Here is a 22892-nt window from a genome sequence, read left to right as displayed (position 1 = left end):
TTTTAGTTGAAGGCATGCTGGAGACTTACAGTAATAAGGTAATTTTTAAACATTATGTAGTACCCTCTGAATAATGTTTGATCAGGTAACAACAGAAAGCACATTGTTGAGAACACCAAGCCTTACTTATCAAACAGAGAAGCTGTTGATATTCTGAGAAATGAATCATCACAAACTCATTGTCCTTATAATGGCCGAGGGACATTGAACAATACCACGTGGATCATCTAAAATATAGACCAATTCAGATTGGTGTATATTCAGATTCAGGTTCAGATGTTTTATTTTTTCTTTCTTGTTCCCGAATCCCATGTAGAGGAAGGGGAGGTCAGTAAAATATACTACAGACCAGTAAAGTCTGTCAAGGTGCACCTCAGAACCCCAAGGGCCAATGAACTGGCCTGAAACGTACATCTGTGAATGTAATTACTGGCTACCAAAAGGCACAGCATAAACACAGATGCACAAATAAGCTGCATGTGTTATCTTCATGTGCTTAAAAGTTGATGTCCCATCTTCAATTTTATGTTTTAACTCATGCTTTTAGAATGAAGGATGACTACTTATCAAACTCTTAAATGTCTTGACATTATTGAATGGGAATTTTATTTATTATAGCTGTGCTTTTACTGGAAGTGCAATAAAGCCTGCTTTTTCCATATAAAAAGAATGTTTTTGTGATTTGTTGCGAAACAGCCACAACTCTAAGAATGAATCGTTTCCCCCAATTTCATCTTTGCTGTCACCATGAAGGAAAGAGCCAGATTTGGGCGGTTGGTGATGTCAGAGGTCCAGAGATATAAAAGCAGAGGAGAAGATAGGAGGAACTTCACAGAAAGGCAGACATCACTGCAGTCCTCAGCTGGAAGAGGAGAACACTGAAGAAATGCACTGGATTCTGTTATTATCTGGATTTCTCCACCTGGGCTGCATTGTAGTGTCTGGCCAAGCAGCTTCAAGAGGTAAATTCACACCTGAACTGTGTAGAATGGGACTAAGCAAGGGCACTGAAAACATACGCAGCCCACTGTGTTGGATTAAGGTGAAGTGTATTAGTCTCTTGCATTATGTAGTTTGAAAGTTATAGGATATGCTTTGTTTATATGGCGACCATATGTGGTTTATATGTACCTTACTCTTTTTTTTTTCCCAAATATGAAACACTTATATGCGTAGAGATTAATAAATATTTACGCATACTAAGATTATATACCTAGAGCATATATGTGTCTTTGCTAAATTAAGGATGCTAAAATATTGTATGCAATCCTCTTAAAAATAAAAGTAGCCAGAAGTGATCTTTCAATGAAACATATTCAGTTCCATAAAAAACCTTTAGTTCGATGACTTCAGATTATTTCAAATCCTAGGAAGTTCTAAAAGACAAATGCATACATCTAAACCAAATAAATCTGTTAAAAGATATGTTTTTTAGTTTGGCAAAGTAAGATTCCTGAGACCTGTGTTTTGTAAATACCTGTATTACTTTAACCGTGGCCTCTGAAACATTTAACCCGTACTGTATTTCATTTATGGCCATTGTTCCTCTTACTCAGATAGTGCAGAAAGATCAAATGATGATGTGTGGTTTAGGTGAGCTGATGTATCTTACACATGCTGCAGCTTATGTTGTGGAATCTCCTGAGCTTTTGCCAGGAATGCATTTTGAAAACATAAACGCTGTTAATGGAAAGAACATATTTCCATTCCTCCCTCCATGAGAGGGAGGCAGTACAGCCCCCTGGGGAGACTAACCTACCACAAACACAAGCTGGCCAAAGAAACTGATTTCAGGTCAGATTCCTTTTGAAAGAAGGCAAGAGAGGAGGTGGAAGTGAGGGGTGATGGCTGCCATCTTGCCTTCTGCTGTTCTGGGGTAATCTCACAAAACCACATTCTTTGTACATAAAGGTGAATACATAAGGAATATTCACAATAGTCTCCAATTCTGAGTTACCACTCTAAAAGTATTCACCTAATGGCATGAGCAACATGTTGGGCAGCTGTTCATCCAACGGTTCTTCTGAAATTAATGATAGTTTCAATGAGTTTGTCTTCCTTTGCTCAAGTACTAGCCTGCACCTTTCTAGGAAGGCTTTGGAGCAGAAAAGTCTGCTGATTAGTTCTTAATCACAAACACCACTCCCACTCTTCTTAAAGTGTTTGGGTGGAGCTTAATGACTCCAGAAAACACAGTTCAGCTGCTCCACAGCAGGATTTAACACTCCTCCAACCTACACTGGCCACTGAGCACTGAGCAGCTGCTGGACTCATGTGCAGCTGTTGTTTAAAATGTTGACAGTTGTGTACTTTCACTGAAAGTTTTTTTTTTTTTTTGCAGTGTACTTCCACATTCATTTAAGCAGTACTTTTACTTCAGTCCAACTCATATGTTCTCATATTGTTGTTATTCAAATAAGCAATGAATACTATCGTATTGTTACAGATGGAGAGATAATAAAACAGATTAAGGGCACAAACCAGGCACTGGCTGAAATCAAGGAACTGCTCAAACAACAGGTGATTAAACAAGAATAGGGATATCCATTGCCCTATTTTCATATTTACACTTATTCCCAGTTCAGATGTATGTTTTTTTTTTTTAAAAAAACTGTTAATCCTTTATTGTAGATCGAGGAAATCGTGTTCCTGAAGAACACAGTAATGGAGTGTGAAGCCTGTGGTGAGTAATGCGGCAGTGCTTATGCAGCCACAGTGGACTATAATGTAACACTGAGGAAACAATGAAGTTAAGAGTCAAACCTGTTAACTTTTAAGAGAAAAGTTGTTTTCAAAGTAATATTTAGTGAATGGCTCATCAGGAAGAGGACATTTTTTTGGGTATTTTTGTGAATGGAAAAAAGTGCTTTATTAATGAAATCTTTTTTGTTATATGGGTAAAAAAAGGTTTTACTAACTTACATGACTTAATACGAATTTGAAAAGTAATTAAATTAAAGTAATATAATGTCTTAAATTCCTAGCGCATAAACACCTTCTACTGTTTAGCTACTACTAATTTACTACTAATTTTTTATAATAATTAATACTAATAATGTTTTATGTAAACGACAAGGATAATAATGACTAGTCTAAAATAAACATATTTTAAAAAGCATGTAATTATCTTAAAATGTTATCCTACAGTTTGAAAACTGAGATTTCTTCTTAAATTTAAACAAGATTTTTGATGCTGTGATAGTAATAACATATAGTTTGTCCACCATGACCTGGAGGTTGTGGGTTCGATTCCCGCTCTGGGTGACTGACTGTGAGGAGTTTGGTGTGTTCTCCCCGTGTCTGCGTGGGTTTCCTCCCACAGTCCAAAAACACACATTGGTAGGTGGATTGGCGACTCAAAAAAAAAGTGTCTGTGAGTGAATGTGTGTGTGTGTGTGTTGCCCTGTGAAGGACTGGCGCCCCCTCCAGGGTGTATTCCCGCCTTGCGCCCAATGATTCCAGGTAGGCTCTGGACCCACCGCGACCCTGAAGTGGATAAGCGCTTACAGATAATGAATGAATGAATGAACATTTTATTTTTGAAAAATTTCAACAATTTTAACTTTAAAAATCTATATGTGCAGGGATGCGTACAGAAAATACAGAACCGAACCCAAAGCCCTCCTGTGTTCCTAACCCCTGTCACCCAGGAGTGGAGTGTACGGAGACAGCTGGTGGAATTAAATGTGGGCCATGTCCTGACGGCATGTTGGGCAATGGCACACATTGCACAGACGTGGATGAGGTGGGACACAACACAGGAGCATTTTTTGGATAAAGCCAACCGAACCTGTGTGTTCAGTTAAAACAATCACAACAAACTCTTCTAATATATGATTGTAACAATTTCTCTGATACTTAAAGAAGGTAGTGCAAAACATATTCTTGTGAAGTGAAACCACATTAAATTTTGTAAATATAGTTAATGTTTCTCATTTGTGGACAGAATTTTGTTCTTAGGACATTGTACAATTTTAGGTAACAGTGTTGATTTTAAGACACAAGTATTTCTAAAGTATTTAAAATCTTAATTTGTATGCCAGTATGATGAGACAATTTTCATTGATTTCAATTAATGTATTCAAGACAAATAATGTCTATAAAAATTAAATAAATTTGCTTTATTTTAAAATGACCACAAAATTAAATAAAACTAGATTCTCTGCTGTCATTGAAGTAAGTTTGAGAAAAGATGCATCTCTAACTTCTGCGCAGTGCTTTACATGTTGTACAACCTTTGTTTTCTCACGTTGTCAGTGTACTGTAATGCCGTGCCACATGGGCGTGAGATGTATCAACATATCTCCTGGTTTCCGCTGTGGCCTGTGTCCTGCTGGTTATACTGGTCCTCAGGTCCAAGGAGTTGGACTTGCCTATGCTAAAGCCAACAAACAGGTGGCTGCTCACAGAGCTTCATTCCTGTCTTCACTGAGTGTGACTGAAATGTGGCAGAAATTTGTGCTGAAAGTATAACACCATTTTTTTCCCTATCCTGTCTTGCTACAAAGGTTTGTAAAGATTTAAATGAGTGTGAGATCTCAAATGGCGGCTGCGTGGAGAACTCCATCTGTCAGAACACACCGGTGAGCAACTGATTAAAAACAGGCATCAAAAATATCTTTATTGCATATCTGTTGTATGCTACAACTTCTCATTTCCTCCTATCTGACTCACATGCTTCTGGTAGGGGTCTTTCCGCTGTGGTCCCTGTAAGCCAGGCTACATTGGAGACCAGATTCAAGGTTGTAAACCTGAGCGAGCTTGTGGTAATGGGAAGCCCAACCCCTGTCATGCCAGTGCAGAGTGTATTGTCCACCGGGACGGCAAAATAGAGTGTGCTGTAAGTTTCACGTTCATATCCATTGCTCCATTCACAGAAATGATTTATAGTTTTTATATATGCTATTTTTATCTATATTTATTCATTTTTATGATAGAGTCATGATGCTTATTGTATTTAAACATTTTTTGTGTAATTACAAAAAACAAAAAAACATCAACAACCCAAAACAGTTATTTGTACTTAATCCAGAATGAACAAAAAGGAGTAACATTCTTGGAAAATGTTATTCTGTATATATATATTTTAAATATTTAACATTTATGAACCAAACGTAAGGCCTATTTGGAACGTAGATGGTCTAAGGCTAATCCAATGTAAAACTGTCTCTGAATTTAGTGTGGAGTTGGATGGGCTGGTAATGGATTCATATGTGGTCCAGACACAGATATCGATGGCTTCCCTGATGAAAAGTTGCAATGTGATGAACGAAACTGTGCTAAGGTAAAAGAAGAAAAAAACATCTCATTAAATCAGATATCAGATATTAAATGCACTGAAAGCGTAGGAAGCTGATTGAAAATTGATTTGCAGGACAACTGTCTCACTGTCCCCAACTCTGGGCAAGAAGATGCTGATGGGGATGGCATTGGAGATGCATGTGATGATGATGCGGATGGAGATGGGATCCTTAATATAGAGGTCTGTCAATCTTTTCAGTCATTTTTCATTTCATTTCATGAAGAGGAATTGCTTCGTTAAGGCTCATTTTAACATTGAACTGTTCCCTTGTTCGCTAGGACAACTGTGTGTTTGTCCCAAATGTGAATCAGAAAAATGCAGATGAGGATGATTATGGGGATGCTTGTGACAACTGCCGGCAGGTTAAAAACAATGACCAAAAAGATACTGACCTCGATGGCAAGGGTGATGAATGTGATGATGACATTGATGGCGATGGTATGTTTGACATGGGTATCTTCTCTACTTTATGGCTAACGCTTTATCTGATGTTGGTCTTTTAGTTACTGTTGTGATTCTCAGGTATCAAAAATGACAAGGACAACTGCAAGAAGGTTCCCAATCGTGACCAGATTGATCGAGATGGTGATAATGTTGGTGATGCCTGTGACAGCTGTCCTTATATCCGCAACCCTGACCAGGTCTTGTTGACATCCTGTGCTCTGTTTTAGATTATTTTGTACCATGCATTTACAGAATGAAATTGTAATCATTTCTTTGTACCCTTACAGCTGGATATGGATAATGACTTGATTGGTGACCCTTGTGACACCAACAAAGACAGGTATCATGTTTTTAATTTTTCACTTTTCTAGTGGACTTTAACGAAGTGATAAATGTTATATCGGTGATGTGTGTCCCCTTATGGTGATTGCTAAATATGAGAATATCTGTCAGTGATGGAATTACAATGTCCTTTGCATCTGAAAACAGAGAACAAACAGAACCATTTAAACCCGATCGTCCATTTCCAATGGTTAATTGTCTATTGGTTCCCATTAGATATTACTAGTTTCATCCAGAGCCCCTCAAATGCATCTAGAATAGGTCACTTGTCACAAATGCCAGAACAAAATTTTTATTGTCTGTACTCCTAGTGATGGAGATGGTCACCAGGACTCAAGAGACAATTGTCCTGCAGTCATCAACAGCTCTCAGCTGGACACAGATAAAGACGGAAAAGGGGATGAATGCGATGATGATGACGACAATGATGGCATTCCTGATCTCCTTCCTCCAGGACCTGATAACTGCAGACTCATCCCCAATCCACTACAGGAAGATTTTGATGGTCTGTTTCTCACTTATGTTTTCTTTTTTCTATTGTACATCTCTTCATTTTGAACAAATAAAATTGTTAATTACCTGATACTGTGCTTTTAAGCTTGTGCTTTGAGGCTAATGTTGCTTAACGGAAATTATACATTCATCACTTCAACATACAGTGTAATTTATTTATTTTTGTAATTTTTTGCTGATAGTATATGCTGAAAATATAATTGTGTATTTTGTTGTCAAAAATATAGAGTCATTTTTATATCCTTGTCATCCAGTAGTCCTAGTCTTGTAGCTGGCTTGAACTTATAAATATGAATTGCAGGGGATGGAATTGGAAACGTCTGTGAGATGGACTTTGACAATGACACAGTGATTGACACAATTGATGTGTGTCCTGAGAATGCGGAGGTCACTCTCACTGACTTCAGACATTACCAGACTGTGGTGCTGGACCCAGAGGGGGATGCTCAGATCGATCCAAACTGGGTGGTACTCAATCAGGTCGGATATCACTTAATACTTTCAAGAATGCTTAGAAGATAAACACTTCAGGATCACATTCATAAAGCAATCAATGCTTCTTGTTTTCTAAACAGGGAAGAGAGATTGTTCAGACCATGAACAGTGATCCTGGACTGGCTGTTGGTAATATGTCTATGGAGATTTACAGTCAACATAACCTCTTTCACAATGAAATTGCTATGTTAAGACAATAAAACTAATCAATTGACAAGAAAAACTAATCAATTCTTGCATTCCCATTCAGGTTACACAGCTTTTAATGGCGTGGATTTTGAAGGGACCTTTCATGTAAACACAGTAACAGATGACGACTACGCTGGGTTTATATTCGGTTATCAGGACAGTTCCAGTTTTTACGTAGTCATGTGGAAGCAGGTGGAGCAGATCTACTGGCAGTCCAATCCTTTCCGAGCTGTGGCTGAGCCAGGAATCCAACTCAAAGTAGGCATATTTAACTCCACATCCTGTCACCAATTAAAGATCTTATAACATGTAAAGGATGATTTCTGCATTGTGGCACTGAGGATAGTTTACTGTAGAATGCACCATACTAGAGTTACTCCACTCAACGATAAGTTCTGTTAGTATCAAGTGTCAACATACTTCTTTATCAAATATCTAGAGGTGAAGTCTCTAAAAATCCTGATCTGCCTCTAAATGTTCTGTAATAATTTGCACTGTTTGTGTATTGTACATTCACGTCCCCTCATATAAATAGGCAGTGAAATCAGACACAGGGCCTGGAGAGAACTTGCGGAACTCACTGTGGCACACAGGCGACACCCCCAGCCAGGTGAAGCTGCTGTGGAAAGACCCCAGGAATGTTGGCTGGAAGGACAAGACATCCTATCGCTGGTTTTTGCAGCACAGACCACATGATGGGTACATCAGGTACAAAAACACTCAACACTGCTCCATCTATATAGCAGAATCACTAACTATGCTGAAATCACCTCGCTGTAACCTGATTCTCAAACTTTTGTGTTTGATTCTATGAGGGTTCGATTCTACGAGGGTCCACAGATGGTTGCAGACACAGGGATTATTATTGACACAACCATGAGAGGTGGCAGACTGGGAGTGTTCTGCTTCTCACAGGAGAACATCATTTGGGCCAACTTACGATACCGATGCAATGGTAAAGCTAATCATTCAGTTAGCAACCTTAAGGTTTACCATTCAGTAATCAAGAGGCATAGTCATAGTGTTAGAGTGTTCCTTTAAATATAACTACTTAAATAAAGTCTACAGAACACAGAAGTCAGGAGAAAACGAATGTGTATTTTGGTTTATGCAGCCTGCAAAAAAACAAAAACCCAAAAGAGCAATATTGTCCTAATCAGTAAGAAATGCTAACTACTGTCCATGTTTCTCTACAGATACCCTTCCAGAAGACTTTGACACATACAGAGCCCAGCAAATCCAGCTTTAAATTTAACACCAGGCACCGTCCCAAAGTCATTCTATCCACCTCATCCCAGCGTCTAATCTGTATGACACTATCAATCTGTAAATAACTCTTAGAAAGTATATGCCTGTATGCTAATTAGCTTTCAGTTATTTCTGTGTTCACTTCCTCTTCACTTCTTATTAACTGCTTATCGTTACGATGAATACCAGTAGATTACTAGCTATTAAATATTGGCAGGGTGTCAAATTATATGTATAATTAGTGTAAAAGCTGAAATACATTTTTAAAATATAAATATCAGTTTTGTGAGTGAAAATCTAAATGTCTGGTGTATTAATAGAATATTATTGCAGTGATGAAAATTAATATTAGCATTCCTTTTAGGGCAATATGGTGGTATTGTATACTTACACTTTTCAGTGCAAATTATATCACGTAGCAATTTTCAAAGTATATCTGTACGTTTAGATAACTCTAAACAGGTCAGTCCCAAAGTTTATAATAACTATGCAAAATAACTTCCAACTTGATCACAAACCTCATAAAAACTAAATGTGAAATTGTATTATGAGCTAATATGTTTCAGTCACCCTTATTTATTCTTACAGAACTGAAATAGCTTACTGTGATGTAGTAAAAAGAGAAAACTTATTCCATTTTGAGTCAATAAAAATCTTGTGCATTTTTTAAAGGGGAATTTCAAATATGGTTCAAAACATCTAAACATCATGAACAGCCTTTCTAGTGTAGGCCACGCAGCACAAACTTTTAGCCTGATGAGCATTTCCTTTAAAATATTAGAATACACTTAAAGGTTCACTGGTTACTATACGCAACGAAAGCACCATTTCACATCAAATCACTGAACGATATTGAATTCCGCAGAGATGTAGAAGTATTGGTGAAATTCCCATTTAAAAGCTAAAAATGAGAAGACTTGGTGAATGTGTTTGCACTGAAATCCAACACACTGCAGTTTAAATGTATATATTTTAAAAACACGTACAGAAATACAGATTACAAAATATAAATGATGTAATAAGAACGATCTGATATATGTAGCTGAGACATCATGCACATCCATATTTAGCATATTTTGAGAACGGAAAACATCCATGAAACGATCACTGAGACTATGTACAGAGAGAAAGTGGCCTTCTACAACCAATTTCCACGAACATGAGTCAAAATATGGACCACACCAGAAAAATCTATACAGTTACATGAAAGTTCTACATCTGTGAATAATGTATCACCGTTGAAAATGTTATGCCACACATAGCTGGTAAAAAGCTCCAGCCCAACGATGTTTTTTCATCTCAGTACATTTACTTCAAATGCATATAAACAGCATTGTTTCTGATCTGAGTGACTGCAGATTTGAAGCATTGTCTTTTATCTAACATTCTCATGAGACATTTTTTTTCATGTTTTTTTATTCTCATACACCTGCTAAAACACATTTGTTTTTTGACTAAACAAAATGATCTTTGAAGAGTAAATCAATGCAGATGGCACTTATGTTTGGCTGATCTTATACTATATCTATTTCATATAGGCCACACTAAAGATTTATTTAACAAATATATCTGGTATAAGAGAACCACTTCCTCATTAGTTTACTATAATGGTGGAAAGTTGACGGATATATGAGAACCATAGCAACTGCCCAGCAGTCCTCTTAAGGCTTATAAGGGAGTTTGAAGATGGCTCCTTTAAAGGGGCTCTGCATTCAGAAAAAAAATACCTCGAAACAAGAATTAAACTGCATTTGAGATTTAAAATGAATATTAAAAAAAACAAAACTGCTAATACCATGCATGAGGAAAACTATTGTAGATCTAACAGAAATAAAACATACATTCTGGATGCATCTCCCAATTTTTACACTTAGAGCACAAAGACCGAGCCCTTGTTTTTTTTTTTTAGGTTTGCATTGAGAAGTTACATATTTGCTCCCAAAAGTGTTATCCCTCAACATTATCAGTGCAATACAGTGGAGAATTTTACCCAGAAAATGTTCACATTACGGAAAACAGCTCTGATTTCAGGGACTAGCCATCCATAAATATAAGAAAAAAAAAGAAATAAAAAGAAGCAAGATAAAATCTATAGAGCTAAACAGTCAGTGTTCTCAGAGAGTAAAACAGTCCAAATTTAATGCCATAAAGCCACTGTTAAAGTGCGAAGCAACACACTAAGGAAAAATACAAAAGAGACGCACACGCATACACACACACACACAAACAAACACACGCTCACACACACACGTAGCACAAAAGCTGCCATATATATCAGTGATGATGCTGTGATATATATCAGTGGTTGTTGAAGGTTGGTTATGTTGAGATGCAAAAGCTAAGCAACAGCGCTGACAATATTTCAAATGAAAACAAACAAACAAAAGGTCCAGCTTGCTACAATCATGATGACTATCATGCCAAAGAAAAGAATGCAAACACATAGGCAAAGTAAATAAATAATTATTGTTTAAAAAAAACAAACAAACAAACAAACAAACAAAAAAACTACCACTAGATACTTGTCGTTACAGTGTGGGAGCAAAAAACAAGAAAACTGCTTTGGTCAAGCAATAGGTAATTTGGTGTGACGCACAACATCTCATATGGAGTCCCATACACTGTACTTCCATAGGTGATATACCAAAACATACGAAAATATGAGTGACTTTCAGTCAAATGAAACCACTTTTTTTAAAGTCAACGCATGCATTGCATTTTACTAAGAGTCCGTAGTGTATCATGTGCAGCACATTTTATAATGAAATCAGCCAAGCTAACGAAGGCCTCTAACTGAAGATCCTTTTCTTATTTTTGACATGCAGTCATAGTCTAGTGATAAGCTTTATGTACAGTATTTACCATACAAGTGTTTGAGTGGAAAACATCTGTGAAATAAATGTTTGTTTAAAACAAAAACAACACATTTGTTTAAAGAATGTTATTTTGACTGGCACAGTCTGAGTGTTTAAAAAAAAAATAAATTAAACTAAAAAAAGTCAACACTAGTTCACTGTTAATGTGGCCTTCTGTAACACTGCATGCTGTAAACTGTTGCTTGATGTTAGTACTGTGTTTTTGCCTTGCACATAATAAACCATCTACATCTTCTGGGCATTACTATTTTAAAAAGCTTTTATAGCTACACCATATAAACAATTGCACTAAATTCAAGAAGATATATTTCAATTTATAGACTAATAAATTTCTCTGGTTTGCATAGGAATCTGTACATTTCACATTTCACAATTTTTTTTTTAAAGTCATATCCCTTACAAAGGTCCAAACGATCCAGCTTCACGTCTAAGATCAAATACAGTGCAGTCTGTAAGTGACTGGACAGTTTCTGCTCTTTTCCTACACACTACAGTTGAACTGGAACATTGACTGTGAGAATAAAGCCCAGAACGTCAACCCTTTTTTTCCATTTCGGTGCCTGTACAGCTGTACTGGGCAAATCACGGGAGCAATCATGGAAACAATCCCAATCCCAGCTGAAAAAGGTCTAACACAATGGAATATAATCTTCTGAGGAACAAGCTGTGTTAGTGGCAGTAAAGTAGGTCACAGTCAGAGACATATCCACCGTAGTCTGTTAAAAGCAATTCAAGCCAATCTTTCAGATACAGAAATCAATACTGAAACCTGTCGTGTTAATTGAGATATGTAGACTATTAGGCTTTAAAAGTGTATAACACTGATACACTTACACTAGTACAGGTGTGCCATCTTTAGCACACTGTTAAATAAAATCAAGAGCAACAGTAAATCAGGAACCATAACATTTCTAAAAACCAAGAACAGTGGAATGCTCTTAATGTTTTTAATTAAACGCTAAAACCCTCTATGTTTAAGAATTCCCTGAAGTCTTGAAACGATTATCATTAATTAACAAGCTTTTTGTCTGATTGTTTTACGTCAGACACGTTGGAGAGACTCGTAGACAATTCAGACTGACCTTCGTAAAGCTGACCTTCTGCATGTCACCATCTTTGCTTCATACACCAGAGTAAAAAAATGGTATCACTGTCCAGTTACACAGACTGCACTCTATTCTAAAGTCAAGGCCCTTTGGCTGCATTCATTTACAACTTATAAACAATTCATTAAGCCAAACAAAACAAAACAAAACAAAAAACAAAAATCAGTGATAATATTTAACGGAATTTAAAATAAGTAAACAATAACGATATTATTGTTTACAAACACCAAATGGCATTATGCTCATCATTTGCCACTTTAAGGATTTGGTACCAGATGTGTTTTTGTGCAGTGACCAAGTCCTTTAATTTCCAGCCTGTATAGAGCAGGATTGTAACGCTTTTCTAAATTAGGCCATCCATTTCAATGGCATAAATCAGTGGATAACAGAATTCTATCCGCAATTTCATAGTGTACATAAAAATAATAATAATGTGATTTCTTAACAATTTTCAGAATGGAACAAGACATAAGACAAATCACAAGAATGACAGACAAGGCTGAAACAAACATACAAACATAGATGAATGAAGACAAGAACAACGTTCTGGTAAACAGCACTGAGAATAAGGAGCAGTACCCTCCCCTTACTTTCACTTTAGCAGCTCAGACTGACAGACATCAGACATCTGGCTTCACGACAGAACCTCCATTTAAGCTGGAACACTTAAATCTACATGCCTTACAGTACTTAATTGAGAAACTGCATTTATAAAAACACAATACTGCCACTGATTGTGCATGATCAGAAATCTTTTTAGATACGAGAATAAACATTAACAGGACAATTAGAAAACTCGTTGTCACACCGACAGCTTAAAAACAGCTTTTTTTTTGTTCATAAGGCAAAATCAGGTCAGCTCACAGTGATGAGTTCAGTAGCTTTCTGAAGCTTCCCTTTTAATGGGTTTGGCCCTGCGCGATGATAGCCTTTTTAATGCAAATTAGAAGTCAACAACAGCACTAAAATTTTTTAATTTGCAACTGAACAAGCAACTCGATCAACAAGGAAAAACATACAAGTTTGAACTTTTAGAGACACTTTACGATATCTATACCAAAAATAGAGGCAAGGCTGCCATTCTGACACATATATATCTGCTGCGAATCTGCTGGCGAACGTAAAAAACATTGCCGGCACATACGTAACTGTAAAGTGTTTGTAGTTTACGTGGCAAAAAATCCAAACAAATAAAGTTTTTATAGAGAATTCTAGTTTTCTTTAGACCTTTAGCCATAATAAAGTAGCAAGCAATGCTTTCTCAAATCCATAAAAAGTAGTATGGGGGGAGTAGTACTCCTTAGTATTAAATAAAATGTTTAATAAATAATTGACAATTTTAAATATATAGATAATTTAACACAAACAAACACCTCTACGCAAATGCACACCAACTCGCTTTTAAAAAGGACACATGGTATCATTACGTAAACATTAACACAACTGACAAAGACATCTGGCAATTCATGTAACATGTAACAAACTATAAGAACATAACTAAGGAAACGAGCTCCAAGTGCTAAAGAACGTGAACGGTATGCAAAAATAAAACAGTGTGAAGGTAAAAAGCCATTAGGATCAGGAGGTTCAATATTTTGGTTGAATAAACCACAACACTCTCTCTCTCACACACACACACACACACACACACACACACACACCATGACACTTGCTTTCCATAGAAAGCAGAGCAAATACTCTAACGCAAATGACATGAGAAAAACAAAAATCACCTCAGATCTGAAAGAAACATGAATTAAAAAAACCTAAAACAAACACAAACAAAACAAAAAGGCAAAAAAGAACATAAGAAAACCAAGCAAATCAACATGTAGGCCTAAAGAGGGGCATAGCACACACTTGTACAATGAACGAGGTTTAAAACTAGCCATCTTGCAAAAAACTAGCCAGTGTGGATGTAGCAATGCCACTTCCAACCCTGTGCTCGAGCACCTCCCTTCCCCAGACGGCTTTGGCAGCATGCTATTGTAGTGCCATGTGGGGGAGGCAGGGAGGGCCATGGACTGGATGATAAACTGGGTGGCCATGCAGCTGCACAATAAGTATTCTCCAGCCTCTTCCTCATCATAGAGCTCCTTCTGAGTTCTGGCTGCAATTTCGTTCACAGTCTATCCATGCGGAACGTGTCCTCAGTGGCAGGGTCGGCCAGAACAATGTCTGGGTCGTTGAGCATGTGCAGTCCATCCAGGGTCAGCGGGTCGATCTTCAGTTCGTCCAGTGGAAACTGAGAGTCTGCATCAAAGCTGACGTCGCCTACACCGGCCAGTGAGTTTGTCAGCTCCTTCGAGAGACTAGGCGGGGACTCCCCGGTCACTAATATTTGTTGTTTGAAATGTGGAAACAAAAAACACACAGAAATTACTCAAGCCCAGACAGATTTGTTAGATTCGTATAAGAACATATTCCGCCACTGACATGTCCAAATCCCTGGAAAGACTTGCACAATAAGAAACAGAGAAAAACCTATACCTGTAAGAATAATGTTGGGAATGTTGCCATGGTTACTGTAGCCTAGTTGCTGTGTGTCCTGCAAGTTGCCGTGGCTCCCGGTTAGACCCATCATTGCTGCCTGGGTGTAGTTGAGTGTGGAGCACTGACTGTAGAGGCTGTTAGAACTGCTCGGGTTCTCAATCATGTTCATGTTGAACTGCTCAAGCTAGGACATAATAGAGGGCATGGTAAAAAATATAGAAAGGAAGACACTCCATCATTTAACAGGAAACAGACTAGAGCCCTCCAAAGAGAACAGCCAAATATTTGGAAAGCAGGCTGAAGGCGCATAAGCACTAACCTGATGGGACAGAGCGTTGGTCTGTCTGGATGCCAGTTGGTGTTCATAGAACGAATCTCCAAAAATGCTGCCCACCACTGGAATGTGCTATAATTATTGCGAGAGATAATTCAATTACTTCAATGAGACTACAGACTACTGGTGTGAAATTGTGTAAATAGCTGGACAAATGTGCAAGACGCTGACATACGCGGGAATGTCTAGCACAAGACATCCACGCAAAAGATCTGGGGACATCTGTTAAAAAGCAGCAACATATCTCAAGTGACAAAGCTTAACATCAATAAAACAAACAGCTCCTAATCAACACACTCAAGAAAGAACACAATTAAATGTGAACGGTAACTCGCCTTCGATTAAGCAAGAACAGAGATACAGTGCTTCAAAACAATGCAAATCTTACCTAGTTTTCATAAGCAAACAGATTTCTACTGTTATCAATATAATGAGCAAGAGTTACAACAGTGCTGTTCTCAGCAAACATTGTCCTAATTCACTAAAGAAACAGCTACACAGAGCGCTACAATGACGTTTTTTATTGCAGGCTCACCACATTTATTGTGCATGCTCATTTCAATAAGATGTTTAGACCTAATATGCACATATTGTGATGATTATACTATAACTATGTTAATCCACAGACAGCAGGAATATTCAACTCAAGCTGCCATTTCTACATTTAATATTATGTACTATATGTATTAGGCAGGATGTAATGCAACTGAACATGGAGGTCAACTGCATCGAGGCACAGAATCAATGCAGCTGATGAGATAGTTAAATCAAGAGAAATGTCACCCAGTATCAGATTCCTGATATTCCCCAAATCCGATAACTATCTTCTCTTCTTTCACACGCACTATAGGTTTATTCTAGCAAATACAAGAATGGATAACATGCTATAGATTAAAAAGGCCAATGATAATTTTAGCTTAAGGCTTTATTTATATCTTATTATTACAACAAACAACACAGACTAAACAGCCTTCATCACACTTCATCATTGTCAGCATTTTGCAGAGAAAACAAGTCTGTACATTGCTCTTAGCTGGATAATGACGCTGTTAGATCAAACCTGTGTAATTAACCTGCAATACTGCACCCCCATAAGCCTGACCATATATTGCTAGCAAGCTAGCATGTTGCTACATTAGTACAATGCTAAAGTATATCTTGTTATGCATTGTGGGAGAATTTTTAAGCCATTAACCCACCCATTCATTTAGCCCATCAAAATGGCACTAGAAGACTTTATAAATAATACTTATAAAAATCACAGCATCATCTGAGCAATGAAAAAGGGGTTGAAATGCAGACAAATAGAAGTGGAGGAAGGAGAACAGAGAGCTGGGACAGCAAATGAGCGGCTAAAGCACAACAAGCAGCGGGGTGGGTCCGCCCTTACTTGAGGCGAACCTCCAGGCGAGAAGCCTTGGTTGGAGACTGGAGAAGTTGGAGACTGGTTGGCTGGGGACCCAGTCTGATTGCGATACTGCTGGAAGGAAGAGGCCTTTCAGATTGACAGCACAGGTCCACTATAACATGGGTCCATGTGTGATCACCTCAGAAACAAGGATGCTCCTCACTTTTGCAAGACACGTGTGCTATAAAGCACTGTGTTGGCCAAACTTGACCCTAGTGTGCTCTTAGTTCTACTTGAGCACACATTTGAACATTACAATAATTTGTAAAAGGAAAGTTTAAAAACTCCCAAACAATAAATTAAGCTTGCTTTCACAAACGTGAAAGCACAAATAAATTTGTATTTAAACTACGGCAGCAACCACGTGTGTCATATTTGTGTCTTTCTGAGTAAGAACAAGGGCAGGTTGTACTCACTGAGCTGACTGGTGCACTGGTGGCCGTTGGGGATTGGGAGGCGAGGGAGGTTTGTGGTGTACTGGAGGCAGAGCTAACGGTGAGTGGTGGCAGCTGGATGAGACGGATGTTCTGCGGCAGGGTCTGCTGCTGCTTTTGGAGGTCGTTTAACAAACTGAGGAGGGAGTACTGAGAGAGCTGCTGCTCCAGAGTCATGTTGTCCATCGAAATTGGCTACACAACACAGCATGTAAAACAGCATTTCAAAAATCCCATTCTTTGTTAAATTAAGTTAAGCAAAACAGATAGCAGGAAAACAACAGTGACAAGTAGTGAGATATTTCAGTTATTACAGTAGATTATGTCACATTTCACTGACCATACCTGAGAAACTGACATCTGAGGTGAGAGGGTGGGAGAGAGAGTGGGAGAGAGCTGCTGGGGGCACGTTTGCTGCTGCTGCTGTTGAATATCAATGTTGAGCGTGAGTGCAGGAGCAGGCTGGGTCTGGCCACTCAGTGCAGATGAAGAGGGAGGGACATGGCTGGCAGCGCTGATGCCCAGGTGAGTGAGGTTGGTGGTGAGGTTGCCAGTGCTACTGGAAGTGCTGGGGGTGGGAAAGGATACGGCGTCATCCGGGTCCAGAGGGGTGGGAAGAGGGGGAGGGAACTGAATATTGGTGAGGTCTGGCAGGGAGCCGCCAGTGTTGTGTGTGGCTGGCATCAAAGTGGTGTTCACTTCTTGATCTGGGGATGGGAATATGCTGTGAAAATAGCAAACAAGTGCTTAGTGCTGAAATATAAAATCGCACTCTTCAACATACTGGCAATTACCTCCCGTCAGTTCTTTTTTTATATGGAAACTTGTGGTATTTGTAAAGCAATGTAAAAATAATGTAAAGTATAATATACACTAAGTATGTTTGTACAAAAAAAATTAACGTACAAATACATGGCATATTTCAGACCCACTTTTCCTGTATTGAAACATGTACTGAACCATGCTTATTATGCACTCACTTAATCCCAGGTACGTCATGTGATTTGGGATGCATTGATGATTTCTGGTCATCTTTCTCCATTTCTGTTTCAGGTTCCTCTGTATCTGGAGGTGTGAGCAATAACACTAGAAAAGAAAGAATGGAAAAAGGAAAGTCGTAACTGAGTTTTCCTTTTATGGGCTTGCCAACACAAGGGAAAAAAAGCTTAATCCCATTACCTCGTTTTGGCTGAAGCTCTTGCGATCCTCCAACAAAAGTGTCTTGTGGAGCAGGATTCATGGCACTCTGATGTAAGGCTGAGTCAGAATTTGTTCTGTAACAGATAGATGAGGACGGTGAAAGTGTGCTGAATGTAAAGTTGTATACATGTGAACTTTGAACCAAGTATTCTGCTGCCAGTGGCAAACACTGTCCTACCTCCTCCAGCTGGTGTCAGGGGGAGGTGACAGATACACTGAGCCATAAGGGCAGCTGTCAATGTAACTGTGTTAAGGATATAGCCTCATATCAAACATCTGAAAAGTGTGTATTATTTATATGGGCACACTCATGTAGTGGTATTTATCCACCTAATTAACAATGTATGACGTGCTGTGCTATTGTATGTCAATGCCAAATAACACACATTAAAAATACACTAAATATGGAGTAACATATATTTAAAGTGTTATTATTTGTGGCTATTGGCCTTGTCTAAAGTCTAATCAAGCACAAAAATCAGAAAGTCCCAATATGAGCTGAAGCAGATTTATGAAGAGTTTTTTTTAACCATTAACAAAACACATTTTTCACTCCCCAGGAGGGGACATCCTTGGGAAAGTGTTTAGCTTGGTCAGCTCACAGCCAACTGTGTTGTTTAAAGGTTTTATTTACTGTGAAGCAATCTGTTTTACACTGGGGCAATTTCATTTACTATTTTTTTTCCAGTCATTACTGTCTAGAACATTGATTTGCACAATACCACACCTCATCTCTTCAGGGAGAACTATTGAGATAAATGCAATTTATATAAAAACGTTTTTATAGACGAAATAATAATAACAGAAAAAAAAAATCTTAAACTTAATCAGAGTATGTTAAGGGACCAAAATGCTGAAGATGAGTTTTATTTAACTGACCCTGGTTATTTCTGACACTTAATCCTTGTCCAAGAATTTTTTCTGAACTTTATGACTGTGGCTTGAAATGGGCTGGAAGAGAGAAAAGACCAATTGTGTTATTTATATGCCGCCCACTAAAAATAAAAGGATATCTGACGGCCATGTTTGTCCACAGACAGAGGCCTGCGATGTGGAGATGTGATTCGGTTCCTGTCACGATAAACACGATCCACTAAGCCATGGTGACGGGTCGTCCGACTGGTATCCAAAACTGTATTCTGAAAAGGAACCTCATAAGTTTATGATATCCTCAGTTAAAATGAATCAGAACTAAACAAAACCTCTATATACATCCACTTCAATGGCGAGGCATAGCTGGACAAATAAAAATATATTGCAGCATTTTAATCAAAAATGGGCTGGCAATATGCAAGCGGAAAAGCAATGAACTCATCAGACCGTTCTGTTTGTAGCACTGTTTATGTTTTATAAATGAAAAGCAATGATAAAGGCAGTGATGACATCCCCATTGTTAAATAAGAAAGGTGCATGTATCCTCTGTCAGTTAACGCTTAAACTGGGAAGAAATCCTCTCACTGTGCTACATGATATAAGAAAGTGGGATCTGAGTTGGGACTACATGGTGTGCAACAATTAAAATACATTTTAAAATGGACTCCTGACAAGAGTTAATAGAATAGAATTAAAAGGCAAACAGCTATAAATCCTAACGCCTATCGAGAGCAACACAAAGGGTACTTATATAAAATAGGTGCATTTTTTTATAGCATTATTTGGATTATGCCCTGTATTAGCCATGATTTAAACAGTTGTTCAGGTTCCTTTGATTATATAACTCAGCTTGCCAAGGTTTAGAATAATAGTACAGACAAACTTTAACGTTAAAAAATATTACTGGTTACAATACAAATTGATTAAATTTCTTTGTTAAAAAGCAAACAAAAAACCCTCTATATGTTTGTATATATTCATCAAGAATCCATAACATGTGAGAACCTCTCTAGTAAGTAGGTTAACTAAAGGGACAAATCCACCAAAAGAGTGACAAACAAAAATGATTTTTTTTCAACTGATATAGTTTCTAAGGGCTCACCTGAAAAGGCAGGTCAATGTTGCTATTTCCAATCTGATTGACATTGGGCAGTGAACCTCCATAGCACTGACCACGATTCTGGCCTAGTTGCAAATACTGGGTCTTCTGCAACTGCAGCTGTGCAAAATAAAAGTGCATGAATGAGTGACAGAGTGAATGACAGCATGAATGCATGAGTGAATGAAACGTAACTGAAATATCAAAAAGGGAAAATATTAAAACAAAAACTCAGGTGGTTTGACAAGAAAAGCAAATCAGTGGAGCATTGCTTATCTATGGAGTTGTCAAATTAAAACTAGGCAGAGAGTGCAAACTAGGCTCTTATGAAGGCTTTGGCTGTGTTACAGATCCCTCACTGTGGTGAGCATGGATAAACTCAGATGAAAAGCATGTCAGGATTTTGGCACTGAAGAAGTTAAGGAACAGAGTGGGCAGAGTAATATCCTGGCACTGCCAGGAAAGAGATGGTATACAGTACATGTGACTTATGGGTCATTCTATGCCTAGGGGTACATTTCCAGTCATGAAATTCACCTTCTAATCTGAATATTTTCTAAAGTCAGATATTGCTAAAATGATAGAAAAACTTTGATTTTTTCCCCACTGTTTCAGTACATGTAGTAGAAATGTTAGATATTATAGGGAAATTGTGTTTTTTCCTATTTTACATTGTTAATATTTATGTGGTGGCATTGTTATAAGCTGGAAAGAGAATTACGTTGTACCATGTATGAGCATGTCTGCTTTGAAACTGCAGTGTTCCTAAGACCGTTACAAAGATGTGAACTCAAACAGCCAAGATTTCTTACGTCAGAAACTTATTCAGATAATCACTTCAACTCACAGAGTGGAGTCTTTGAGCAGCAGGTGAATGGTAAGGGGCTATGTGCATATAGAGGTGAAGACTAATTCTACATTAATAGATATGTGCATACTGACTGAAGGTAAGGTTCTAGAGTTATATCTATGACATTTTTAAGACACCAAGGGATTGTTTACATGAAAAAATGAAATTTCTAATATGCCAAGTATAATATCTCTACTGTTCAGGTCAACTAGGTTAAGATACAGTACATTACACACCAGCTGCCCTTGTTCATAAAAGCCACAGTAAAACTGGGCACACTAAGGAACATTTGTGTGTGTGTGTGTGAATTCAACAGAAACTACGTGTATTATATTTACATGAAAATATCACATTCAAGTTTGCTCCCTGTAGAGGATGTGAACTTATTTTACTGAGAGAAAAAAACACAAACAAGACTTAGAAGACTTATTTATCTATTTAAAATGCACTGTTTTGTACCTTTTGCATGATGGCAAATGTGCCCTGATTTGTAGAATGACACTTATAACTACTGCAACAAGAAAGCCTTGTCTAGTGGTTTTATGAGCATTTTATATTAATATGAGTGGGTTAAAACAGTGAAGGACAACACTAGACCGTGCCAGCCATAAAGTCTATGGTTTGAAAGTATGAAACAGACACAATAACGCGGAGCAAATTGAGTTTGTTAGGTTTCTTATACCGATTATCCCTTCCACATTAAATGGTACAGCAGTTAACGTTACATTCTGTCGCCCACAGGCAGCATTTAATGTGGCACGGAAATTTGGAATTACAAGCCAACTTAGACAGGAGCCAGAATTTAGGTGCTGCACCATTTTTAAGGTGGAGTGGATTATTCGAATGAGAAACTGCGAATTATAAGCCAACTCCAGCTGCATTGCAAACGTTAGGCTCCGTACAGATGTGTAGCACATCTGTAGGCAGGCTGCCCGCTCGTGTCTTTTTTTCTGTCGAGCAGCTCCGGTTCTGCGCATCGTTTCACCGCTCGGTTCGCCTCGGTCCTCGGGCAAACGCGCGGAAACGGGGCGTGTTTCAGCAGGTTTATGTGTGGAGATGTTTTTATAATGGATGCCAGTCGACGAGTATATCGTTGAGTTGTGTGTTATGTTTCTCTAATGCTTTAACGAGCCTCCTCCTCCACCACCTCCTCCTCCCTGAAAACATACAGCCAAAAATAAACAAACCCCACACGTACCCGCGCAGCTCGGGTAATGCTCAGGTCCTTCATGACCTCCTCAAACGCCGCCGTCTCCTCCGCCTGCTTCTGGTTGTGCAGGGCAATTTTCTCGCTGAATTTTCGCGGATTGTTTGAAGTCGCCATCTTCCGTTCTTCTCCAAAACAGACCACTCTCTCGCTCTCGCTGTTTTTTGCGCCAGACGTACGTGGCGGCGCCGTGCGGAGGATTGTGGGACTTCGAGTCCATAGCTAAGCGTGTCTTTTTTATTTTGTTATTCTTTAAAGACCCCAGCAGTGTAAATCAGGGTTTTACCTTGTTAATGTGTCCGTGGTGGTTTTTTCACGCTCTAAGATGAATCATGAGTGAAATAATTGGTCAAAGGTCATAACTGGACATTCCTACTTTAAGTGCAGCATTCCAAAGACATAGTCAAAAGCCGTTATATTTACAAGAATAACGGTACCTCTAAATTTGAGTTTAGCTTATTGCTAGGCTATTGTCATGA

General features: G+C 38.3%; 2 protein-coding genes across 3 annotated transcripts; one reads left to right on the top strand and one right to left on the bottom strand.

Moving 5' to 3' along the window:
• The first annotated feature begins 886 nt into the window (after positions 1-886).
• comp (cartilage oligomeric matrix protein) lies at positions 887-8611 on the top strand. The gene is made up of 19 exons (XM_066647084.1): positions 887-962; positions 2447-2520; positions 2632-2683; positions 3585-3745; positions 4258-4395; positions 4509-4583; positions 4688-4840; positions 5180-5284; positions 5375-5482; positions 5581-5740; positions 5825-5943; positions 6034-6086; positions 6400-6593; positions 6903-7081; positions 7177-7225; positions 7347-7543; positions 7821-7993; positions 8101-8240; positions 8482-8611. The coding sequence occupies exons 1-19, from the start codon at positions 887-889 to the stop codon at positions 8532-8534; spliced, it is 2259 nt and encodes a 752-aa protein (XP_066503181.1). The 3' UTR covers positions 8535-8611.
• A 1208-nt stretch (positions 8612-9819) lies between these two features.
• Positions 9820-22551, bottom strand: crtc1b (CREB regulated transcription coactivator 1b). 2 transcript variants are annotated; one of them, XM_066646978.1, is made up of 12 exons: positions 22405-22551; positions 20360-20476; positions 19398-19523; positions 18563-18624; positions 18364-18458; positions 18165-18270; positions 17530-17908; positions 17167-17379; positions 16733-16819; positions 15328-15414; positions 15006-15192; positions 9820-14849 (listed from the first exon to the last, which is right to left on the bottom strand). In XM_066646978.1, exons 1-12 carry the CDS (start codon positions 22528-22530, stop codon positions 14638-14640), a joined length of 1797 nt encoding a protein of 598 aa, XP_066503075.1. In that variant the 5' UTR covers positions 22531-22551; the 3' UTR covers positions 9820-14637. The 2 variants fall into 2 exon arrangements, with proteins under 2 accessions (XP_066503075.1, XP_066503076.1); XM_066646979.1 differs by lacking the exon at positions 16733-16819.
• Between the last annotated feature and the right edge of the window lie 341 nt (positions 22552-22892).

This window comes from Hoplias malabaricus, chromosome 16 (genome assembly GCF_029633855.1).
Source record: "Hoplias malabaricus isolate fHopMal1 chromosome 16, fHopMal1.hap1, whole genome shotgun sequence".
NCBI classification, from domain to species: Eukaryota; Metazoa; Chordata; class Actinopteri; order Characiformes; family Erythrinidae; genus Hoplias; species Hoplias malabaricus.
This window is presented reverse-complemented; position numbering and strand designations above follow the sequence as displayed.

What these genes read in the sequence shown, in the direction of transcription:
- crtc1b (XM_066646978.1), bottom strand. Translation starts at nt 22,530, where the DNA reads ATGGCGACTTCAAACAATCCGCGAAAATTCAGCGAGAAAATTGCCCTG. An exon ending in CATGACGTACCTGGGATTAA is followed by an intron (nt 17,909 to 18,164) that starts GTGAGTGCATAA and finishes CTATTTTCACAG; the next exon opens with CATATTCCCATCCCCAGATC. An exon ending in CCAACGCTCTGTCCCATCAG is followed by an intron (nt 15,193 to 15,327) that starts GTTAGTGCTTAT and finishes ATTATGTCCTAG; the next exon opens with CTTGAGCAGTTCAACATGAA.
- comp (XM_066647084.1), top strand. Translation starts at nt 887, where the DNA reads ATGCACTGGATTCTGTTATTATCTGGATTTCTCCACCTGGGCTGCATT. An exon ending in TGGCCAAGCAGCTTCAAGAG is followed by an intron (nt 963 to 2,446) that starts GTAAATTCACAC and finishes GTATTGTTACAG; the next exon opens with ATGGAGAGATAATAAAACAG. An exon ending in ATATCCGCAACCCTGACCAG is followed by an intron (nt 5,944 to 6,033) that starts GTCTTGTTGACA and finishes GTACCCTTACAG; the next exon opens with CTGGATATGGATAATGACTT.